Source organism: Synchiropus splendidus, chromosome 4 (genome assembly GCF_027744825.2).
Source record: "Synchiropus splendidus isolate RoL2022-P1 chromosome 4, RoL_Sspl_1.0, whole genome shotgun sequence".
Lineage (NCBI taxonomy): Eukaryota > Metazoa > Chordata > Actinopteri > Syngnathiformes > Callionymidae > Synchiropus > Synchiropus splendidus.
The window spans coordinates 29,028,301-29,047,977 of NC_071337.1; the positions used below are offsets into that span (position 1 = coordinate 29,028,301).

Sequence of the window (19,677 nt, forward strand, 5' to 3'; positions counted from 1 at the left end):
AGATCAGCTGATGCTGCTGGTGAGGGCTGAAAAAGGGAATTATCAATTTGAAAAGGGCTGAAGATGCTTCATGAAGCTTCATTGTCAAAGTCCACTAAATGGCCCTGACCGTTCTAATGAAGTCTTGCTTCATTTGTAAACCAATGACACCACCTAGTGATGGGCTGATGAGGCTTCATGAAACAGTGTCCTCATTTCCAGAGCCCAATATATTGCACTGTATTTCAATGAAACCTCCCAACTTTTTTGGGATGAGAGGGCCACCGACTAAAAATGACGACAGTGTAGTGAATGATGACAGCGAAGCCTCATCAGCTCATCTGCTGAGGTCTGAAAATGAGGGTTCATGAAGCTTCATTGGCCCGTCACTGCTCTTGACCTGAGTGAAGTGTTCGACAGGTCAATTATTGAATTACAGCAATTGAACTCCTGCACAGAGACAGATGTGAGTGTTTGCATCTGGTTCCTTTGGAACGAACAAAAACCTCAGATGGATAATTTGCAGAAGTGGACATCCTTTTGTTGCTGACATATTTGGTTTTGAGCCTAGTGTTGTTTTAACAGATCCTTTGCTCCCGAGAGCAGTGCGAATCTTACCTCCCAAAGCTTACAGTCGTGACTAAGAGATTTACAAAAGCTTCAACAGCGCTAGAGGACCGTGTGAGCAAGGTTGTTCAGAATTATAAGCAGAAATAAATCTGCTCATAACTGTTAAAGGATTAACAGTGAGCAGATGTATTTGCTACAATAACATATGCTGCGGCGGTCTTCACCTGTTTTCAACTAGAGTGCTCCAATTTATAGTCTTGTTTTTTGGCTCAAGTTAATCTTAAATTGTATCACCGGTAAGATTATGAGAAAACCCTTTTTTTTTTTTTTTTTAAACCCAGAAGTTGGTTCAGTCTTGAGCACACGGAACCTGTGCATTTATAATGTATTACAATGCTGGTATTTTGGCTCTTTCTATAGTAACATTCCAGATTTATGAAATGTTAGGTTGCTTGTACATTGTACAAGCTGCAAATCAGCATGAAGTATTTCAATTTACAAATGATTATCAGGCATAAACTTTCACAAGACAAGCCATAAATAAATGTTTCAAACTTCCATTTGACATTAAAATACATTATCTAACGTTTGAAAATTGATTTACTGTATTATATTGAATAAAACTTGAAAGTATGAAGAGCAAGATCACCGTTGAGACAAGAGCTCCCCATTCTCCAATTACTGCTTGCTCTTGGGATTCCATAATATTAGATTTTCACTTCATGATTATCGGGGGCAAAAGGTTGCACGATAGCATTATTGTGATATTATGAGAAATCTGGGAGGGAGGCAGGTGTTGAGACAATATGAAAACAGTATCTGCCCGACTGCATAGAAAGTGGAATTACATTCAATAATGCATTCCATGAAAACTAATAAACTTCAAAAGGTGCAACATTCACTTGGATGCAACTGAAACATATATACTTCAGCTTGACAACAATAGCAGATAAGATATCACAGTTAACACTTCTCAAGTATCATCAGCCATCTGTCACCTGATACACATATAGCTCTGGAAAAAATGAAGAAACCACTGCAATATTGTCAATATTTCCACTATTACTATTCATAGGTATGTGTTGAAGTAAAACTTACATTTTTTTTCATTTTATAATCTACTGACAACATTTCTTCCAAAGTCCAAATTTGGAAGAAATAGAGATAATGACAAATGGTCAAAATAACAAAAATGTTTTCAGACCTCAAATAATGCAAAGAAAACAAGATGATATTCATTTTAAAACATCACAATACTAAGAATTCAGGAATCAATATTTGGTGGAATAACCCTGATTTTTAGTCACAGTCAAGTCTTTTACATTCTACTTGGGTGACTTTATTCCACTCCTGGTGCTAGAATTGGAGTGGCTGAGCTTTGTCTGATGGCTTGCAACCATCCATCTTACTCTTCGTCACATTCCAGAGGTTTTCAATGGGGCTCAGGCCCAGAGATTTGGCTGGCCATGACAGGGTCTTGAACTGGTGGTCCTTCATCCAGACCGTGATTGACCTAGCTGTGTGGCAGCTCCACTAGCTTTGGTCTTAAACTCCTGAACATGCAGCATAAAACACTAATCTTTGTGCGATTAGACAGAACTGAGTTCATTTTATTGTCACTGGCCAATGTGCAGCTGGATTAGATTGTACAGTGATATTACTAACTCGACTGGGGAATATGTTGATGTGAGGAGCAACATCTGGCTTAAACTTCTGCTTTCAACATTCGACCTCAAAGCCCACACGTTTGTCATCTCAATGTGGATGTGTAATTTTTTGGGACCAAAGCCGTTCTTGCCTAACAATTTGGTGAGTGCTGTTCAGTGGACCCTGTGAGTTGCTAGAACCTGTGTGCATGTGTGTGGCTGTCTCTGAAGGCTCCGGTTATCTCCTCCTTTGATGGTTCCAGATGATAAACACTGATACCTGACTCACCATTTTGTACTCTTTCCAGGTTCTCTGAAAGTCCACGCTGCCATCTTCTCTGCGCTGAATGACCGTCCAACCACCTCCAGAGGTCTCCATGTTGCAATACACCTACACAGTCAGAGGAGGGTGAGTGAGAGGCTCTGTTTTGTTAGCGCGCACAAATGTTCTTCGAACCGTTATCAGTCATACTTGAGGATTTGATCCTGTAATTCCATATCTGATAGATGAAAGATATGAATGCAGGATTGTTTAGTGGATCATTTAAAAGATAGCAAACCCTGTCAACCTTGATCTATAATGTTGTTGAGCGCTTGAATTTCTTGCTTTGTCTGTGACTTCTGATTTGGTTTTAGAAACTAGGCAGCACCTGGGATTACTGGTTAGTAATGCATCCACTCAGCAAGAAAGTCATAGACTCTTCACTGTAAATCCTTGGTTGTTCTGCCTGTGCTAGTGTGGGTTTCTCTGAGCGCTCTGCTTTACTCCCACAGCCCAAAACCATAATTGCATACTCTAAATAGTAGTCCACTGGTGTGAGAGAGAGTGAGTGAGTGTGTGTGTGTACTGTGTTGGAGCTGCTCAGATTGTCCCACACCTCTTGTCCCAGGTAGCTGGGATAGACCTAGACCTCTGCCATCTCATTAGGGAATAAACAGAAGACAAAAAATGCTCTTAAGACATAAAAAATCTGGAATCATGCTTCATACATTTAACTATTTGTATGTCCAGTTGCCCTTGAAAGGATGTGCCGATACACACACCCTGCTCATGCAGTTGTTTTTTGGCGCTCTTTTTAGAAACCATTCAATGTCAATTGGGTGTTAAAGAAAGGACTGAAATGAAATGAAATAATTCGTGCATTTGAGTCACTTACTTGTAAAAGCAATTTCTCAACTTAATGCATTAAAAATCCTTTTGCTTTTATAAATCAAATTTATGGTTAGCTGTGTAAACCAAACACTACTCAAGTAATATGCTGTCTGTAGTGCACTGTGGAATAAATAAATAAATAAATAAGAAGGCGAAAAAGCAAAGAACTGCTTACTTAAAACTTAATATTGCTGAGTCAATATTGCTGAGTGCCAAGATATTTTTAAATAATTAAAATTGCTTAGATTTTAAAATTTGTTAACAAAGTTGTTAATTATAAATAAAAGTTATGAGACTTCATAGGTCAAAGAGGATTTCATAAATAGGCTGAAGTGAAGTAAGAACCAAAAAAAAAAGAAAATATCAACTGTTTCCCATAACCACAAAGTTACAAATTAAAAGTTAATATTAAATTCAATATTGATAATTGAATGACTGCATGATGATATCTTTCCTCGTCCAGTCCTCCTCACTGACCTCTCCATAGATCCCCCTCATTGTCGCCCCCCTCTCAACAAAGTGGAGGTCCGGACAGGACACATACCAGCAGACACCTGGGTGTAACATGGCCCTTAACCTTGGACCTCGGTCTGTGTAAGCTGATAATGCAGCACAACGTCTCTATCGGCAGGGTCGCTCTTTGTTTTGAGCCGGAGATCCTGGGGCGGAACGGGGAGGGTATCGCACCTCCGCGAGCCCGCGCAGCTGAATACACATCAACGCAACCTGGGTGTGATTAAGGAAGCGACCCTGACACAATCATTGGCCCCTAGAGGTCTTCAACATTCGTCTTGTTCGAGCTGAAGAACAGATTCCGTCACTTATTAAGTCATCACTCATCAGTGGGGAGTAGATAAAGGCTGAAGCAGACCCTGGCACTGTGTGGTCGGGGCCTCATTAGAACCACGTCTGCATTGTACGGCTGTGTGTGTCAGGAGGTGTGTGCGTCTGGTTGATCCTCACTTGTGGGGACCATTTCTTGACAAAACACTGTCCTTGTGCTTGTGAGGACCTTATGCCAATGTGGGGACCATTTGGCTCAACCCCAACAATTCCAGTCCTGGTTAAGGTTGGCCATGTGTTTGGGATCAATGAAAGGTCTCCACAAAGATAGAAATACAGACTGTGTGTGTGTGGAAACCTTACGTCTTTTGCCGGTCCCTGCAGGTCCAAACCACAATTTAAGGATGAAGACTTCAAAATAACAAGGTGATTATAAATAGGTTTAAGTTTTTCTAAAGAGGCTGGGGAAAGCATTCTGTCAATGACAAACCTCACAATGTCAATTGTGTCAATATCAATACAAATATAAATATGTGTGTGTCTTCCATGTCCAATTTTATCCTTTATGTCCATCAATTTGCACTAGTTAGTTAGGACTTCAGTAGTGAACACATAAACTTATCTGGGAACTGACAATACAAAATGTTTTGACATTTTGATCCCTGAGAACAAGTTGAAGATGAAACAGTTTTTGTTCTATGTGTGTTTGATGTGGGATTGAAACAAATATTCATCCATCTCATTGATCTCATATCGGTCTCAAAATATTGATCCAACAAACTGTTCCCACAATTGAATATTAATCTTAATGTATCATAGCTCTGGAGTTAATATGCATAGCCAAAAGGTTTCGGATAGTCTTCTGCTTGTTTCGTGTCCCATCAGCAGTTACAAGCAAGTGCTTCACCTCCACCTGTCATCACTATGGTTCAGTCACATATGCCCCATTTATCCCTGAACCTTCCTCATCTTCCATCTTGTCTTTTTCTAGTCACTCCCAGTGCGACATTATGTACATGACAATGAAGCCACTGACAAGCTTCCACTTTCCAGTGACTGCATTCACTCATTCCTTTTCAACATTCAACCCTCATCCGCAGCAGATGTCACGGTGTGGGAGCAAGAAGACCAGGAGAATGAAAGAGAAGTGTGGAACAGAAGTGACTGAAATGTGACTTATGGAATCAAGGCTACTCACTCTTTTGGCCTCTTGAGATTTGAGCTGGATGTTGTAGACGCCGTTCTTGTGGAAGCCTGCTTGGTAGAGGTCAGCACAGTCTCTGAACTTTCTTTCCTCTTCCACGGCTTTTGTGCTGTTTGGTACTGGCATGGCTGCAGATGAAGAAGTGGATGGGTGAGTTATGGCACTCTCACACAGGTGAGCGTCTCCTTTCTACTTAGGAGACATCTAAGGCACACAAAACTAAAGCTACTGGCATCAAGACGGGCAGAATAACGTTGCAAATATAACTTATTCAAACTCCAGGCTGAAATTATTCAGTGGGTGAATTCATTTATTTGGCACTTTTCATGAGGAAATGCAACTGAAGTTTGCACTGCTTTCTATCATATTTGTAAACATATCTGAATAACGTGTTACTGATCTCATAGTTTCATTGTTATTAAAAGACTACTGACTACTTTGTGCTGTAATTAAAAAGTGGGATGGTTCAAGTGCTGCAGGGCAACATCGTCATTAGCTGGTAACGATGGCTGCCATCAGAGGACGAGCGCTCGCGCCTAAGGTTTCAGACTTTGACGGAACAGCTGCATCCGCTTCCATCTGCAGTTAATTAGAACGGGACTATTTTGTAACCAAGCAAGGAGTGAAGAACAAAACACTGGAAGCTATAAATTTCCAGTTCCTGCATCCACAACTGTTGAAATATTTACTTTCCAAGCACTTACTACATTAATGGGATTCCTTCCGATCCTAATTCTGCTGTAATAAATGGGGTTCATCGTGGCTGCAAGAGTGAAACTTGAAATGTGTCACTGAACTTTTCCCGTTTGCTTTGATCCCGCAGCCCTCCTGTGCAGCAGGCCTCTCCATGGAAGCAGGTTGTTTATTTGACTATGCTACAGTACTGCGCCATTTTGACAAAGTATCGTGTGTCAGCGACAAGAATCTCCTGCTGTGGCAGGTTGACATCGCTGGCCTCGGAGCACCAGACTCTAACACAACAAAGGGAAAAATTCAAGGAGTGATTTACCCCCAAGCACTTCCGCAGCGGGACACATTTTCTGAAGCGATTCCATGTAAAATTATTTCACAATTGCTTTTCCCTTCAGACAGGAAGACATCCTAAGAATTTAATCGTCCAGTAAATGAGCGTCTTTACTCGAACAGCTCTCTGGCCCGACCTACAAATATTATTCATGTCCCAATATTTGTTTACAGAAAATATTTTGTAGTTCATTGGGGGCCTTTATCCAGAGGGGGTTCATGTGAAAAGACCAACAGGGCTTTGGGTGTTTGCATAAATCAGCAATGTTGCCAAATGAGCGCAAATAAAAGAAGGCAGGCGAATGAGAAATGGAAGTGAATGAGCTGCTGTGGACATCCGAGCTCCCATGTGACCATAATCAGTCTCAGAATACCACTGGGGGTTGAAGTGATTCCCAGGCACTACCAAATAAATAGAATTGTGAAACGTATTTAATATCTGCCCCATCCAAAGCGGCATTTGCTTCACGCATGTGTGGTCACTGACTGAGTTGGGAGGAAACACAATACAATAATAGACATTTTAGCTGAAAAAAAAACCCTGTCAGATTATTACAACATTACATATTAATCTTGTTTAAAAAGTCGGGCTATATCGGTTGTGTGAAGACAGAGTTTAACCAGAGGGTCAAACTCTTGGTTTCCAAATCCACCTCTTGTTTCGATTCTGGCCACAAACTGGGACAGTGACCGAGGGAGTATGGTCATGGCCGCGAGCATCCAAAACCACAGGCTCATTGCTTTCTTGGCTGACACGAGATGGCTGCGATACTGTTGGGATGTCACCTGGTTCAAGGAGTCCAGATCGGACTGCGTGATGTGCGGCGGAGAGAGCGGCGCAATGGAAGTAACCTGATGTGCAGTATGGTCATTTTTAGCGTTAGTTCTCACAAGAAGATTCAAAGACGTGATGTGTTGGTTTTAGATGTCATGACACCAACACCAACTGTTAGCATGTGTCTGTAGCCACCTTGGTGGTTGTCTTTTTCTGTGGACCGCTCACACCCAGTAAGCTGAAGGTTCTTTATATAGGAAGGAGGCGGAAGGAGGCCCCCAACAACTTTGTACATTTGAATTATTTAAGTTTTTCCACTATATTCTTGCTTGAGCTGCAGCGCTCCTGGAAGTGTGCAGGTGTCACTCTACCATTTAATGATCAGTGAGTTGAAAAGATTCTCACTCTCTCTTCACTCTCTACCACATTGTCTGGCCTCAGCGCCATATACAGTGTTTATTTCCCCAAATCACAATATTTTTTATTTCATAGTCGTAAAGAGTGACATTTCATGGATGGCCATAACCATAAAGATATTGTGTTGCTAGATTTAAAGCAGCGATGTTTTGCATTTGACTTTCTTTCCCCCCTCCACGAGGAGGTGAGCAGCTGTAACAAATGATGAATGTCACTCATTTGATGGGATAACAAAACATTGCAAAGCCCAATCATATTTCGCAGCCAAACATCTGACAAGGTCCCCAAAGCTGTGGTCAATTACTGATAATAGCAGGGAATGGCTCATTTCACGCTAATGAGGTTTAGGTAATGATCACGGCTTTGACGAAAGAAAAAAAAAACAACTCCAAAACACACAACCATTACACAACCGCCCCCATTTTATAGGGGAAATGCATACGTCATCAAAATCAAGTGGTTTAGCGGTGGAGCCTGACTTTCCATGGTCCACTTCACGACAGCCAGGCAAATATGATTTGGGCTCGGCGCTAAGCGTAATGTTGAGTTTCCAAACAGATCTTAACGCTAGCCGACGCCAATCAAAGCCCAGGAATGTTAACCCACTTTGTCAAGTCGGAGCACTAATTCATTTCTCATAAAAACAAGAAAGGAAAACAAAAACCTGTCTTTCTGCTTCTGTGTTAGAAGTGCGGTTGGAAAACAGGGCCAGTGGGTCGTATGATCCGTGAGCCCCGCAGTTTCCCACCTACTTTGGACGGGATGTCCCTGTGGTGCGATTCCAGTTTGACTTATTCACGCTGGGGTGAAGAAAGGGAGGGACCCCTGACCCATACAGACGCCTCAGCCTTCAACGGCACCGAGAAAAAGGGAAAGACCACACGGCAGCACTCAGCTGGATTTCAATCGCTTCCTGTTAAGACTGCCACCAATCACAGGCAGATGCAGCTGGTTTGTGCTCAACACTGGAGGAGTGCGACAATTGTAGTAGGAGCGAAACCCCATCAACAACAAACTGACTGTCCATTCAATCAGAGGTGGAAAGTAAAGTATAAATGGCACATTATTTTTACAAAAATACATTCGGAGAAAAGGCTTTTAGACGGAACAACGACGGCACACAATATTACGTAGATGCCCATGATGATATTTCACGTGAAGTGGATTTCAGTACATTAAGTACATTAAAAACTGGTTCAAAGTGTCTGAACGTTGTTCAAACAGGAAACAGGTCGGCTCATCCTCAACTGTAGCAAGAACAAAAAAAAGTAACCAGTTCTTTAAATTTGTTTTTGTGTCAGGGGCTGCAAAGAAATGTTCTTACGTTGCTGTCATTCTTGTGTTTAAGATGACTAAATCTGATATTGCAGTGAGACTAGTCGACAATATAAAGAGTTTCACTTTGACATAATTTATCTCTGTATAATTATCTATAATTATCTCTGCATAACACACTTAAATTTCACATCTAACCTCACAATGTAATATTACTTCCATATTATCCAAGGTGAACACAAAACAATGACTGATTTTAAATGTATTCATTTTTAAAGGTGCATACCTTACCACACTGGATTTTTCAGGCCATGTATAGAATGTCAATAAGTTACAAAAATCAAAAAGTTAAAATCATGTAGCATTTAGTGTGTTCATCATTACCATGTCATGACCTTATAATATATAAGAGTTACTTTGCAACTTTTACCTAAGCAGAATTTTGTCATTATATTTTTACTTTTACATCTTGCTTCTTCTTTGACCAGTGTATTCAATATCTGGAATAATGGAGATAGAATCCTTGAAACTGTGATCGCATGGATGCTAACAGCGACTCTTCATGATAGGCCTTGGCGAGACAAATGCATTGCCTGAACAACCAACAATTGTTCTTCAAAATGCCCTTATGGCATCAACAGTCTAAAAGTAATAGTAGTGTATGTGTCGAGCTACAACAAAAAGAGGATCAAACTCAAAGCATGTGTTGGTCTCATGACCTCTCCATTATTTGATGACCTCGCCATTATTTGTTGTTTCCTGTTTGATAAAAATAAAAACGTTTTGGACTCTCAAAAGAGTCCGGTCGTGGCGAGCCTCTGTAAAACCCACAAATGGAAATGAGCTCGTTCTAATTTCTCCAACACAATGTGTGGAATCAATCTCTCAACGCTGAAATTCTAGCCAGATCTCAGTGACCGGTGGGATTTGAGGCCGGAGTTTGGATCAGATGAGTTTGATGTGTGAGCGCCTGAGAAAAAGTCTAAGTGCATTTCAGTGAGCGAGAAGAGAGGCGTTGGTGCCGGGTCAAGTGTTGGGCTGAAAGACAAATCCCAAGTTGTGAATTCAATCACAGTGACTCAGAAAAATAAGATAAAACATATTGTTTTTTGCGTTTCATTGAAGAAGAGGGCGGGGAAGGTACATGGTGGAACATTTTGTAGACGGGCCATGCTGGGTTACGAGAGACCCTAATTCTCTGAAAGTAGTTAACAAGATTTCAAAAGTACCGTATTTCTCTCCTCATGCAGAATTTAATAAGCAACTCACTCTGGAGCTTAACTGTTGGAACAGGACAATGTCAGTGGGGTTGTAAATCCAAAGAACCAAGTGGAGCTCTCAGTCGTCTTATTTTAATGCCCACAATACAGATGAAGAAGGACATGCACAGAAACCAACTTTTGAATGTGCCGGTGTACTTTACAATTATGCAACTGATACACACACTACATTAAGTGCTTTTCGCGATTCCCATCTTGTTCCCTTCTGTTGCTTTAATTCTGATTTTATTTTGCACTTCCTGTCTCCCCTCCTAGCTCGTCTCCAAATGGTTGTATGTTGTATGTTTGTTGCAACACATTCTCACTCCCACACGTCATATACTGACGTTGGAAAACTTGCCTTCTGCGTCCTGTACTGACAAAAAAAGGCATGACTCAAAATTAATGGAGAGATTTTGATGATTTTGTAGGACATGACAGAAATGGGAAGCATTGTAAAGATTTCACCAGTTCATTTCTACTGCCTGGGGTCATGTGACCGGCAAAAAAGTACAAGAAATCTTCACTTCATAAAGCACAATATTTATCAAATCACTGAAATATCATATGCCACTTGCAACAAATGTGGCTTTACATGTGGTTTAAAGTTTTTTTTCATTAGTCCATCACTTTTTTCATTCATCCATCGGATGCATTTAATATGAATTATGTAGACAAAATAAGTTGGGCAATAATATTGAAATCACGGGTGGGAAATGAGCGGCTTCCTGTTGGTCAACTTGTCATTTGTTTACCACTGTACTCACTGAACTTTAACGAAAGTTCGAATCTGACTGACCCAATAAAACCTCTGGACAGTTTGTCTGTTCATCACTCCACACATACTGTAATGATGGCCATCCATCAAAGTTGATGCTCATTCACTGTCAATGGATGACTAGTTAGAACATCAGAAGGTTGTTCATAGAGTCACATTTTGGTGTGTAGAATCAGCATCTGGACCTGGTCTAGGCCTCACATTCCTCCTCAGTTTGCCAGGCTTATAAACTCCTGTCAACTCATGATCAAATATGCCAAATGCTTTTTGCTTCAAAATGTATTCTGAACCTTCATTCTGTGTGTTAAAAGACGGCGAACATACCTCCATCTTTCGAGCAGAGGTTAAGTAGATTGTGGACCGTGTCCATCATCTCCTGCTGCTGCCTCTGCAGGGCTGTACTGTTTCCTGTGGCCCGACTTAGCTGCGTTTCCAGCTCTCTGATAACTCCACTCTGCCTCCCCACCAGGGCTTGAAGACTTCCTTTCTCCTGCTTCAGCGTCTCGAGCTCCTGCTGGTGCCGCGTCTCCATCTCCAGCATCTTCTGCTCGAGGAGGCTGACAGAGGACAGATGTACAACAGAGTTAATCTGGCGTTCAAATCCCCAGGTACAATATGCTCATGATTATTTTTGTTGAGTGGGACCCCTAGTCATTTCAAATATGGAAAAGCTATTTGAAGGTGTAGACACTTTTCAAAACTGCGAGTCATTGCATCAGAAAGACAATACTGAGAAACACAAACACATCACAGTCATCTCCTGACTTCTATTATTAAAATCAGCCCTTAAAATGTGATGACAAAAACCACGTTGTCACGTTGTTTTAGGTTGACTGATCCATTTTGTTACCTACTCCCTTTTGAGTCCTGCGTTTCTGAGATGGGCTGTTGCTTTCTTTCAATAGCCAATCCTAACTTTGAGGCCATGCATAATTTCAAATTAAATCCAGTCATCTGCTTAGACACTCTGTGACACAAAACCCAAAATAAATCTGGATATAACAAGTAACAAGTCCACCAAAGCAGTGCTTGAGTTCAGATATAGTTGTTAAACTATAATCTCTCCTACTACTACTTCTCTACCATATACTAGAAACTACACATGAATGTATTTCAATTTGTTACTATATCAAATAGACAAACTCAGACATGCTATAGTATCAAATAAATAAAAGAATGCCCATGATTCAAGAATCATATTGTCTTCTCGAGCAACCCTAAAAGTTTATTGTCACTATCAACATATTTGACACAGAGTCAAATGAAAGTTGAGTTTTGTATTCTGTGTTTTGAAAAGTCAAGTGTGTGTTTGGTGGGCTTTTTGGCCAGTGAGCAGAGCCGGGTGCATGAATGATCCTGAAAATTTCAACGCAACACTTCAAAACTTTTCCTGTTATATTGGTGGACAGACAGAATCAAAAGCAGATGACCTCATAACTTTCTTGGCGAGGGAAACAATGGCCGAATCTGCTCACCTGGCTTCAGTTTAACCTGTTAGCAGCAATGAAGTTCTTTGGTTGAGTGGAGGATCACTTATGGAGGAGCCAAAGGAATTTCAGTTATTTCTACAACGGGATGATCTCGACTCACCCTCTTTTCATGGGTCAAGCGTTTCATCTGTTGATTTGTGTCCATTGATTCGCCAAAATGTGTCATCAGAGTACGTGTGTGTGTCAACAACAGATCAGAGAGCAGAGTGCGCCCACTGAGCAAAACTCACTAGCACGCCAGTGGAGTCAGTACAGTTTCAAAGTTGATCCTGACAACACATTAGATAACGCTGCTTTCTTTGGGATTAATATGATTGGGTAAAAGCAACAACAACAGGAAGGAACTTGGAATAAAGTTGGATTTGCTCAAGCTTGGGGATATTGGTCCCAGCGAACTCTGCATGAACCTCATAAATAACTTAAAGGTTCATGTCAGTATACAAGCTCTTGAACCAGGGTGAATCAACACAGTCACCATAGGAACTGCATTTTAAACACTGCATCACACAGTCCCAGAGGAGAGATCACAAAAAAGGATTTGGATAACCAGCAACCATTCCAAAGTCTCAGTTATTTCATTGTGAAACAATGGCTAAGTGGTCCAACACTGAACATTTGGTTTGATGTATGAAGTGGATTTACCGAACACATGCTGTTTATAAAGCTGCGCAGCATTTGGGACAGTGGATATCTCTATCGCTCTTTGGGAAGCGAGCAAGCAAGCCATTGACGTCCGATGAGAAGCTTCATTCACATATGACTCGTGTTCCTGCAGGAAGTGGGCCAGGCTGCTTTTGTTTGCTGGAAGTGTCGTCTGTTTACCTGTTCTTGTCATGCAGCTTGTTGATCTCATTAGTCTGGACCATCAGCTCCTTCTCCAACTTGTTGGTCGAGAGAGAGTTCTCCAACAGCTGGATTTCCAGCCTGGACGTCTGATTAAGAACCTGCCACAAACAGACACACGATCATGGACCCAAAAATAAAAAGCTGACTTTAGTGGAATCGTCTGTTTCAGTCCAAAGAAGCAGAAGATTGTTTTTCACCATGTGGTAATAAAAGACATGAATAGGCACAGTGTGTTCATGTATTTGTCTGCAACACTCGGCCAAGTGGCAGGGGCTTGACGTCCACCTGGGACCTCCAGACTTGCATCGCGCCCGCAGCTTCAGCCAGCTCTGATTGACCAGAGAAGATCGAGTCTTGCAGAGGTCAGGCTACTGGCTGCCTTCAGGTTACATTGTCTATATTTTTTTTATATTTTTTAAATGTCTAAAATATAGTCAGTGGTTTGATTGCAACACCAGTTGTTTGTCTCAGTCCTCATGAACCAAACCACCAAATACCTCTCCAATTTGAGTGAACATTTAGTCTTCTTTGTCAAGGGTGACTGCTTTTACACCAACTGTTTCACAAAGAGGTGAGTTTCATTCTCATTTTTTTTTTACAGTTTGTCTGTAAAACTAATTTGTTTATTGTTATGCAAAAGCAAAGTTTCTCCACTGCTGGGATGAGAACAGTGGGCACAAAAAACCCTGCTTTTATTTGGGAGGAAATCCATTTTTTATGCAGCCAAGTATTGACATTCACACTCACACATTCAACATCATGTGAGCATTAAAACTTGTGACCATTTTGCATAGACCAATGAATGATCTTCAATTTACAGGCTTGACATCTTTACAGGCTTGTCATCTTCCGGGACTTACACCAAAATCCAGTTTGCGGTGCAGTGTTCTTTGTGCCATGCCGCAAATTGAATCGACTTAAGTACATCAGTCAACTCACACTGCGTCCAAGCAGTATGTTTTCTGGAACCGTGGATTCAAGGCAGAAAATGAAGCAATAAATGTATTTGGAAAAATTTCAAAATAAAGCACTGCTTTTTCTATTGTTGAAGCATCAACATGACCAAGCTGCAGATGAAAGATGCTCTCACTTCATAGTAGGCATATGCCCACTATACCATTTAAAAATATATATATTTTAGAAAACATTTGAAAATGTGGTTCAGGGTGGAGACTCACTTATGAAGACAAACAAAAAAAAACTGGTGTGAGTCCCTAGTTGGGACTTTGACTATGGCATGAATGTTGGTGTTGGACGGCTGAATTATTATTATTATTTTTATCTTCCATCATTGTGAGGCCCAGTACCATGAGGAGCTTGGACGACATGAGGAACGAGATTGGACTCTGTCCAGTCCAAGCAAAAGGGCTCCAACCCAGGACTAACAACCTATACTTGACAAAGTGGCCGGTTAGTGTGTGCCATCATCAGATATGACGGGCAGAGGCACTTTGGGACTGTATGAGTTTTGTTACATTAAATGACATGAACGGTACACGCTAAAGTTCCAAAGAAAAAAAATGTCACTTGCATTTAATTTATGTGGGTGAAAATGATCACATTTCCACCTCGTCAATCTGTTCCTCTTTGAAATGTTTGGACGACCCTGCTGTTGTTCATCTGGTCTGGACATACATGAACCAGAAGCATAAAACGTGCCATTAAAAATCTAGTCTCGTACCCTTCATGTGCTATGTAAATACTGTAAACTTGGCTAAATCCCCTGTGGGCATCAGCATTCACACGTCAGGCAGCTCCATAAACTCACGCTTTAAAAGGCACCAGAGTCAAATATGAAGGGGACTACATGCTGTAAATATGGCCAAGCTGTTATCTTTGGCTGGATTAAATGTGTCAGTGAGGAATGGGTTTGGTGTCATGGCTGTCCAAATGGATTGATGGCATTACCTGAGTCTCCACGTCTGTTAGCTTCCGCGTCTGCTCTGCAGTTTGGGAGAGGAGGTTGGTGCCCATTTCCAACATGGCTGCCGTGTGATTGTGCACAGCGCTCTGCTGCAGTTGAACCATTTCCGTCTTCATGTTTTCTTTGATGTAGTTTTCAATCTTTGCAAAAGAGAGAGGAAGAAGGGTGGGGGACAAAATATTAACTCAAAGAATGTAACAAATGGTTTCAATCCTGGAGCCGGGAATGAATGATATCGCGCTTTATTCTTTGGAAAGTACAACATGCTATAAACATGCTGACATGATTTCATAGAAAATGACTACACAGCACTGAAACCTCATGTCCATGTCAGCAAAATTTAATTAAGTTTCAGTGTTGGTTTGTTCATCTTAAACTCTGCATCATAAAACGAGGTTTGCAATGAGTCAGTGGCTTCATGTTTCTCTTAATGTGCAGCCGGTTCTGATTATGTCGGACTTAAGTCCGAATTCCAACCGTCACGACGATATGTATTGGTTTTTTTTTCGGGAAGACGAATGCTGATGCACAGTGTTACACTAGTGACCTCATAGAGGAAGGACCACAGGGCGAGACTAAGACACTTTGTCATTCAGATGCAGCAAGGCCTCCATTTTTTTTTTTTTTTTTTATGCCTTAATGCCTTCAAGAACACAGTCAGTAAATTAGTTATCAGTTGCACAGAAATTGCACAGAACCAGACAGAAAGGAACAATCCAGCTTTTCAAATTAATAGAAAAATGAATATGTCAGCAAAGCAGCAGACAGGCCTTTAAAAATGAACACAACTGTATAATAGTCATCGGTTCATTCCTGCCGTTCATCGATGACTCTTTTATGGTGGTTGTGACCTCAGAACACTTTGAACCGATGATCTCCCTGGCTACATTAGAGGCCCAAAATTGCTCATCGAAGCCCTTTGGTGAACGTCCTGGCTTTCCATTTGGCTTGGTGGTAGCCACAGCCAGAACCCATTATAACCCATTATATAGAATTTGCAGGACTTTTTATTAGACCCAGCACTCTCAAGGCGAATTTCTTAACACCGTGTTCACCAGGGGCTGCAACTGGGCCCAGAAGAACGTTGGTTAGGTAAGTGAGGAATTTCCGCATCATGCATTGAAGCACTATAAAACAGATCGTAAACTGGTGATTGAAAACTGACGATTCAAACTCTGAGATTTCGCAAGGGTTCTCACACGAGAATGCATCACAGTCCAGAGTTTGTTCGTGTCACCTGTGGCAATATGGGCCGCTATGCAATATGGGCCTCTATGTTTTAACATAGAGGCGTGGCAACATGTACCTCCCCCTCCTGACCTGACAAGGACAGTCTCAATCTTTGACTTGGACTCGCAGGGGAACTTGCAAAATAGGCTTGATGAGTGGATAAAAAAAAAAAAAAAACTCATGATGTTATCAATGGGTTTATTTTCATCCAGAATTTAGTGAATATTTGGGGACTTAAGGACACTTTTTGCACCACATACTATATATGTGGTCCAAATATTTACATAGGCTTCTAATGGTCATTACTCTGTCAGGTTCACTGTTCATGGTTGGGCAGTTAGGATATTTCTGCACATTGTTGTTGCCATATTTTTCTTTTCCTTAATCCAAAAAAAAAAAAAAAAGTCTTGTGAAGACATCCTTCACAGGTAGCCTATTTTAAATATCTGCGGTTGGCGATGATCATGACATCAATCAATGGTTAATGTTGGATTTCTGATTCACTGCACAGTTCTACGGCTGTGAAATACATAAATGTGAAGTAAGTCTTTCCACATCATCACCAACGTGTTGGCCAGAGGAGCAGAAGGGAAATATAAGGGCGGGATCCAAAAAGTATTGCGATGATTGATTGCAAAGGCTGATGCCGATCCAGCGTGACTGAGATTGGAAATGCATCTATTGTAAAAAGTTTTAGCATGATGTAAGAATTATTTTTATATGTTCCCCAGCCTGAGGGTCCAGCATTTCGCTGCCAGTGTCCAACATGAATATTAAAAAAGCAGCGCCAGACAATTCCTGAAACAACATTTGCAACCTGGATATTCACAGCAAGGAGGGTCACATGGAAGCAAGAGTCATTTCTACCGGCTCAGGCTCAGTTTCTCTCATACTGTGATTTTCACTCACACAATTATCTCTTTACATTGACACCTTTTTTTATCATTTGAAATCTCATTGACATCATTCATAGTCAGCAGGTGGCAGTAGTGTTCAGGAACTTGTTTCCACATCTCACATCTCTGCCCACGCAGAGACACTGACCTTCAATGTGAAGGTCATGAGTAGTAAAATTGTGCACCAAAAAGACTACAATATATAAATAAATAAGTCATTAAATATTTATTTATGTTAACATAATTGCAACAGAAGCTTGTCAGAAACATATGAAGGTGGTCAGTTTCATCATGATGCCTCTTGAGGGACAGAGGGAAACAGGGCACGTGCTCCATGAGGCATCCAAGCTGTACCTAAATCTGACATATAAGGTTTGACTCCTTTTTTCAAACTTGCTCATTCATGATCCACAGTAAACCAAGCTGTATATTAAGCAAAATGTAGGAGCTCTGTGGCTATGCAGCGGTTGCTCTGGGGGGAATGTGGCTGGCTCATGGGAAAGATGAAACCCGCCCAGTTTGTGTAAAAAATCACCAACCTAAACTGAAATAAAAGGACAGAGTGGGTGACGGGTTTTTTGGGAGGTTGCTGTTTTCAACAAGCACAGGGCATTTCTGGCTGCAAATAGAAACCTTCTTGGAACAGATGGGGTTTATAGCCAGACCAGAAATGTGTCAGGGTGTAAAGGTTGGAGGAGAGTTAAAATAAAAATAGAAATCTTGATAACAATTAATTTGGTTTCATCACGGCGATTTGTTGAACTTGTTCGGTGCTGTTTCAGTCTGTCTTGTTTCCTTTAATGTGATTGCAGTCCTATAGCCAAGCAAACCTTGCCATTGTAATTGTTATTATGACTGTTACTTGTCTGCTGGAGCTGCATCTCAACATCTGAGAGGAATAGGCTCATTCATTTTCCCACGACCCAAGAGAGGTTGTGGGAGACAGAAGGCAGCTAGCAATGCTTTGGTCTCAAATTCTCAATTGCAACTTTCAGGAAATAACATTGAAAAAGATATAATTATGTATCAACATTTCTTGCCACTTTTGCTTTCATTTTAGCATTTTCAATTCTGAGACATATTTATTTATTTATGTATTTTATCTCCTTGTGTTTCTTGGCTTCAGTAAATCTGTCTAAAACTCCATAAAAAAACAGCCTTCATGAAAGGTCTAATATTAACCTGACATTCTGTTTTATGCCTATTTTACGTTTGGCATTGGGAAAGCCACAGAAAACACATCAGCAGAAACACAATTCATGAATCAATGTGCTCCCATGAGCGTGCCAAACTTGAGAGACCCGTAAAGAAAAGCCCTGTAATCTCTAATAAAAATGAATGTGCTGTTGGATTGTAAGACATTCCAGAAGGTGTAAGGTTCTGCTTTTAGAAAGTGCTGAATTTGGACTTGCATTTTTCACAAAAACCCTTTTTGCTAAGTGAAAGTCACATAAATGCCAGTTTGTCTGGCGCTAAGTGTTAATTTGCGCCGACGCATAAACCCCTTAATGTAATGTGTTTGCCACATGGGGACTTACTGGTAAGACGTTCTTGCTGCAGGATGTCACAGCACTAAAAGACAGACTCCGTCTCAAGTTAAAAGACACGTCTGTTTAAGTGAGCCACAATGAGCTGTCGACTGCTGCTTTCAATCACCTGAAAACAGAGAGTGCTCGAGATGAAGGATGAGACAGGATGCATATTTTAAGAGCACAGACATGTCACTTTATAATATTGGACAAATGTTTAGGTTAGATGACACGGAGAAAGTATCATGGTCGTTGAAGCGCACAATTCATGCTGCGCATCATCATGAAGAAGCCTGGCGGTTGCTTTAGTTTGGGTGTGATCATGTCACCAGACTATTAATCCTCCTTTCAACGTCACATTATTCAGATGGATTACCCCTTGTAGACGTTTCCCATTTCTATTCAAAGAGAAGGTCATGATCTTTTTCAAAACAGCAACTGCAAGAGACTGGGAAAATAAAAAACCTTGGCCTGGACTGTGTAAGACACTTAAGCCCTGCTACTTCTCTGGTCAACATGTGAGCATTAGTTGAGGTGATGGTACCAAAGTGGTCTGGATCGTGAGATGTATCACTTGTGCACAGACCAGAGCACCATGGCTAACAACCATAGCTAGGGCGTCCACCACAAAACCACCACCGTGAAAACCACTCGTTTTTTATCTACAAGCTCCCAATGAGTGTTGTGAATGTAGTTCATGGATGTGGTAAATGAGGATTGAAATGAATCAGGATGGGGGACAGTGGCTCAGCTTGGACAGTGGCTCAGGTTGGTTGAGCAGGTTGTCTAGTAACCAGAAGGTTGGGTTTGAATTCTGCTCAGTCACGTTTGCTTTTGCAATGTTCTTCGGCAAGACACCTTACCCACCTTGTCGCTTTTGGATGATCCCGATTGTGGGTG

At 41.1% G+C, this 19,677-nt stretch overlaps 1 protein-coding gene across 2 annotated transcripts in view; it reads right to left on the bottom strand.

Annotated features, from left to right (window-relative positions):
- Nucleotides 1-19,677, bottom strand: part of angpt1 (angiopoietin 1) — a 58,536-nt gene that overhangs the window by 18,063 nt on the left and 20,796 nt on the right. For both annotated transcript variants that reach the window (XR_008414359.1, XM_053862111.1), the window contains exons 2-6: nt 15,107-15,262; nt 13,175-13,296; nt 11,187-11,419; nt 5,330-5,463; nt 2,485-2,586 (exon numbers count right to left, since the gene is read on the bottom strand). Coding sequence is in view for 1 of the 2 variants with exons in the window: in XM_053862111.1 (XP_053718086.1) it covers nt 2,485-2,586; nt 5,330-5,463; nt 11,187-11,419; nt 13,175-13,296; nt 15,107-15,262 (747 nt within the window). In the remaining variant the exon portion in view is untranslated. The remainder of the gene's footprint in view (nt 1-2,484; nt 2,587-5,329; nt 5,464-11,186; nt 11,420-13,174; nt 13,297-15,106; nt 15,263-19,677) is intronic.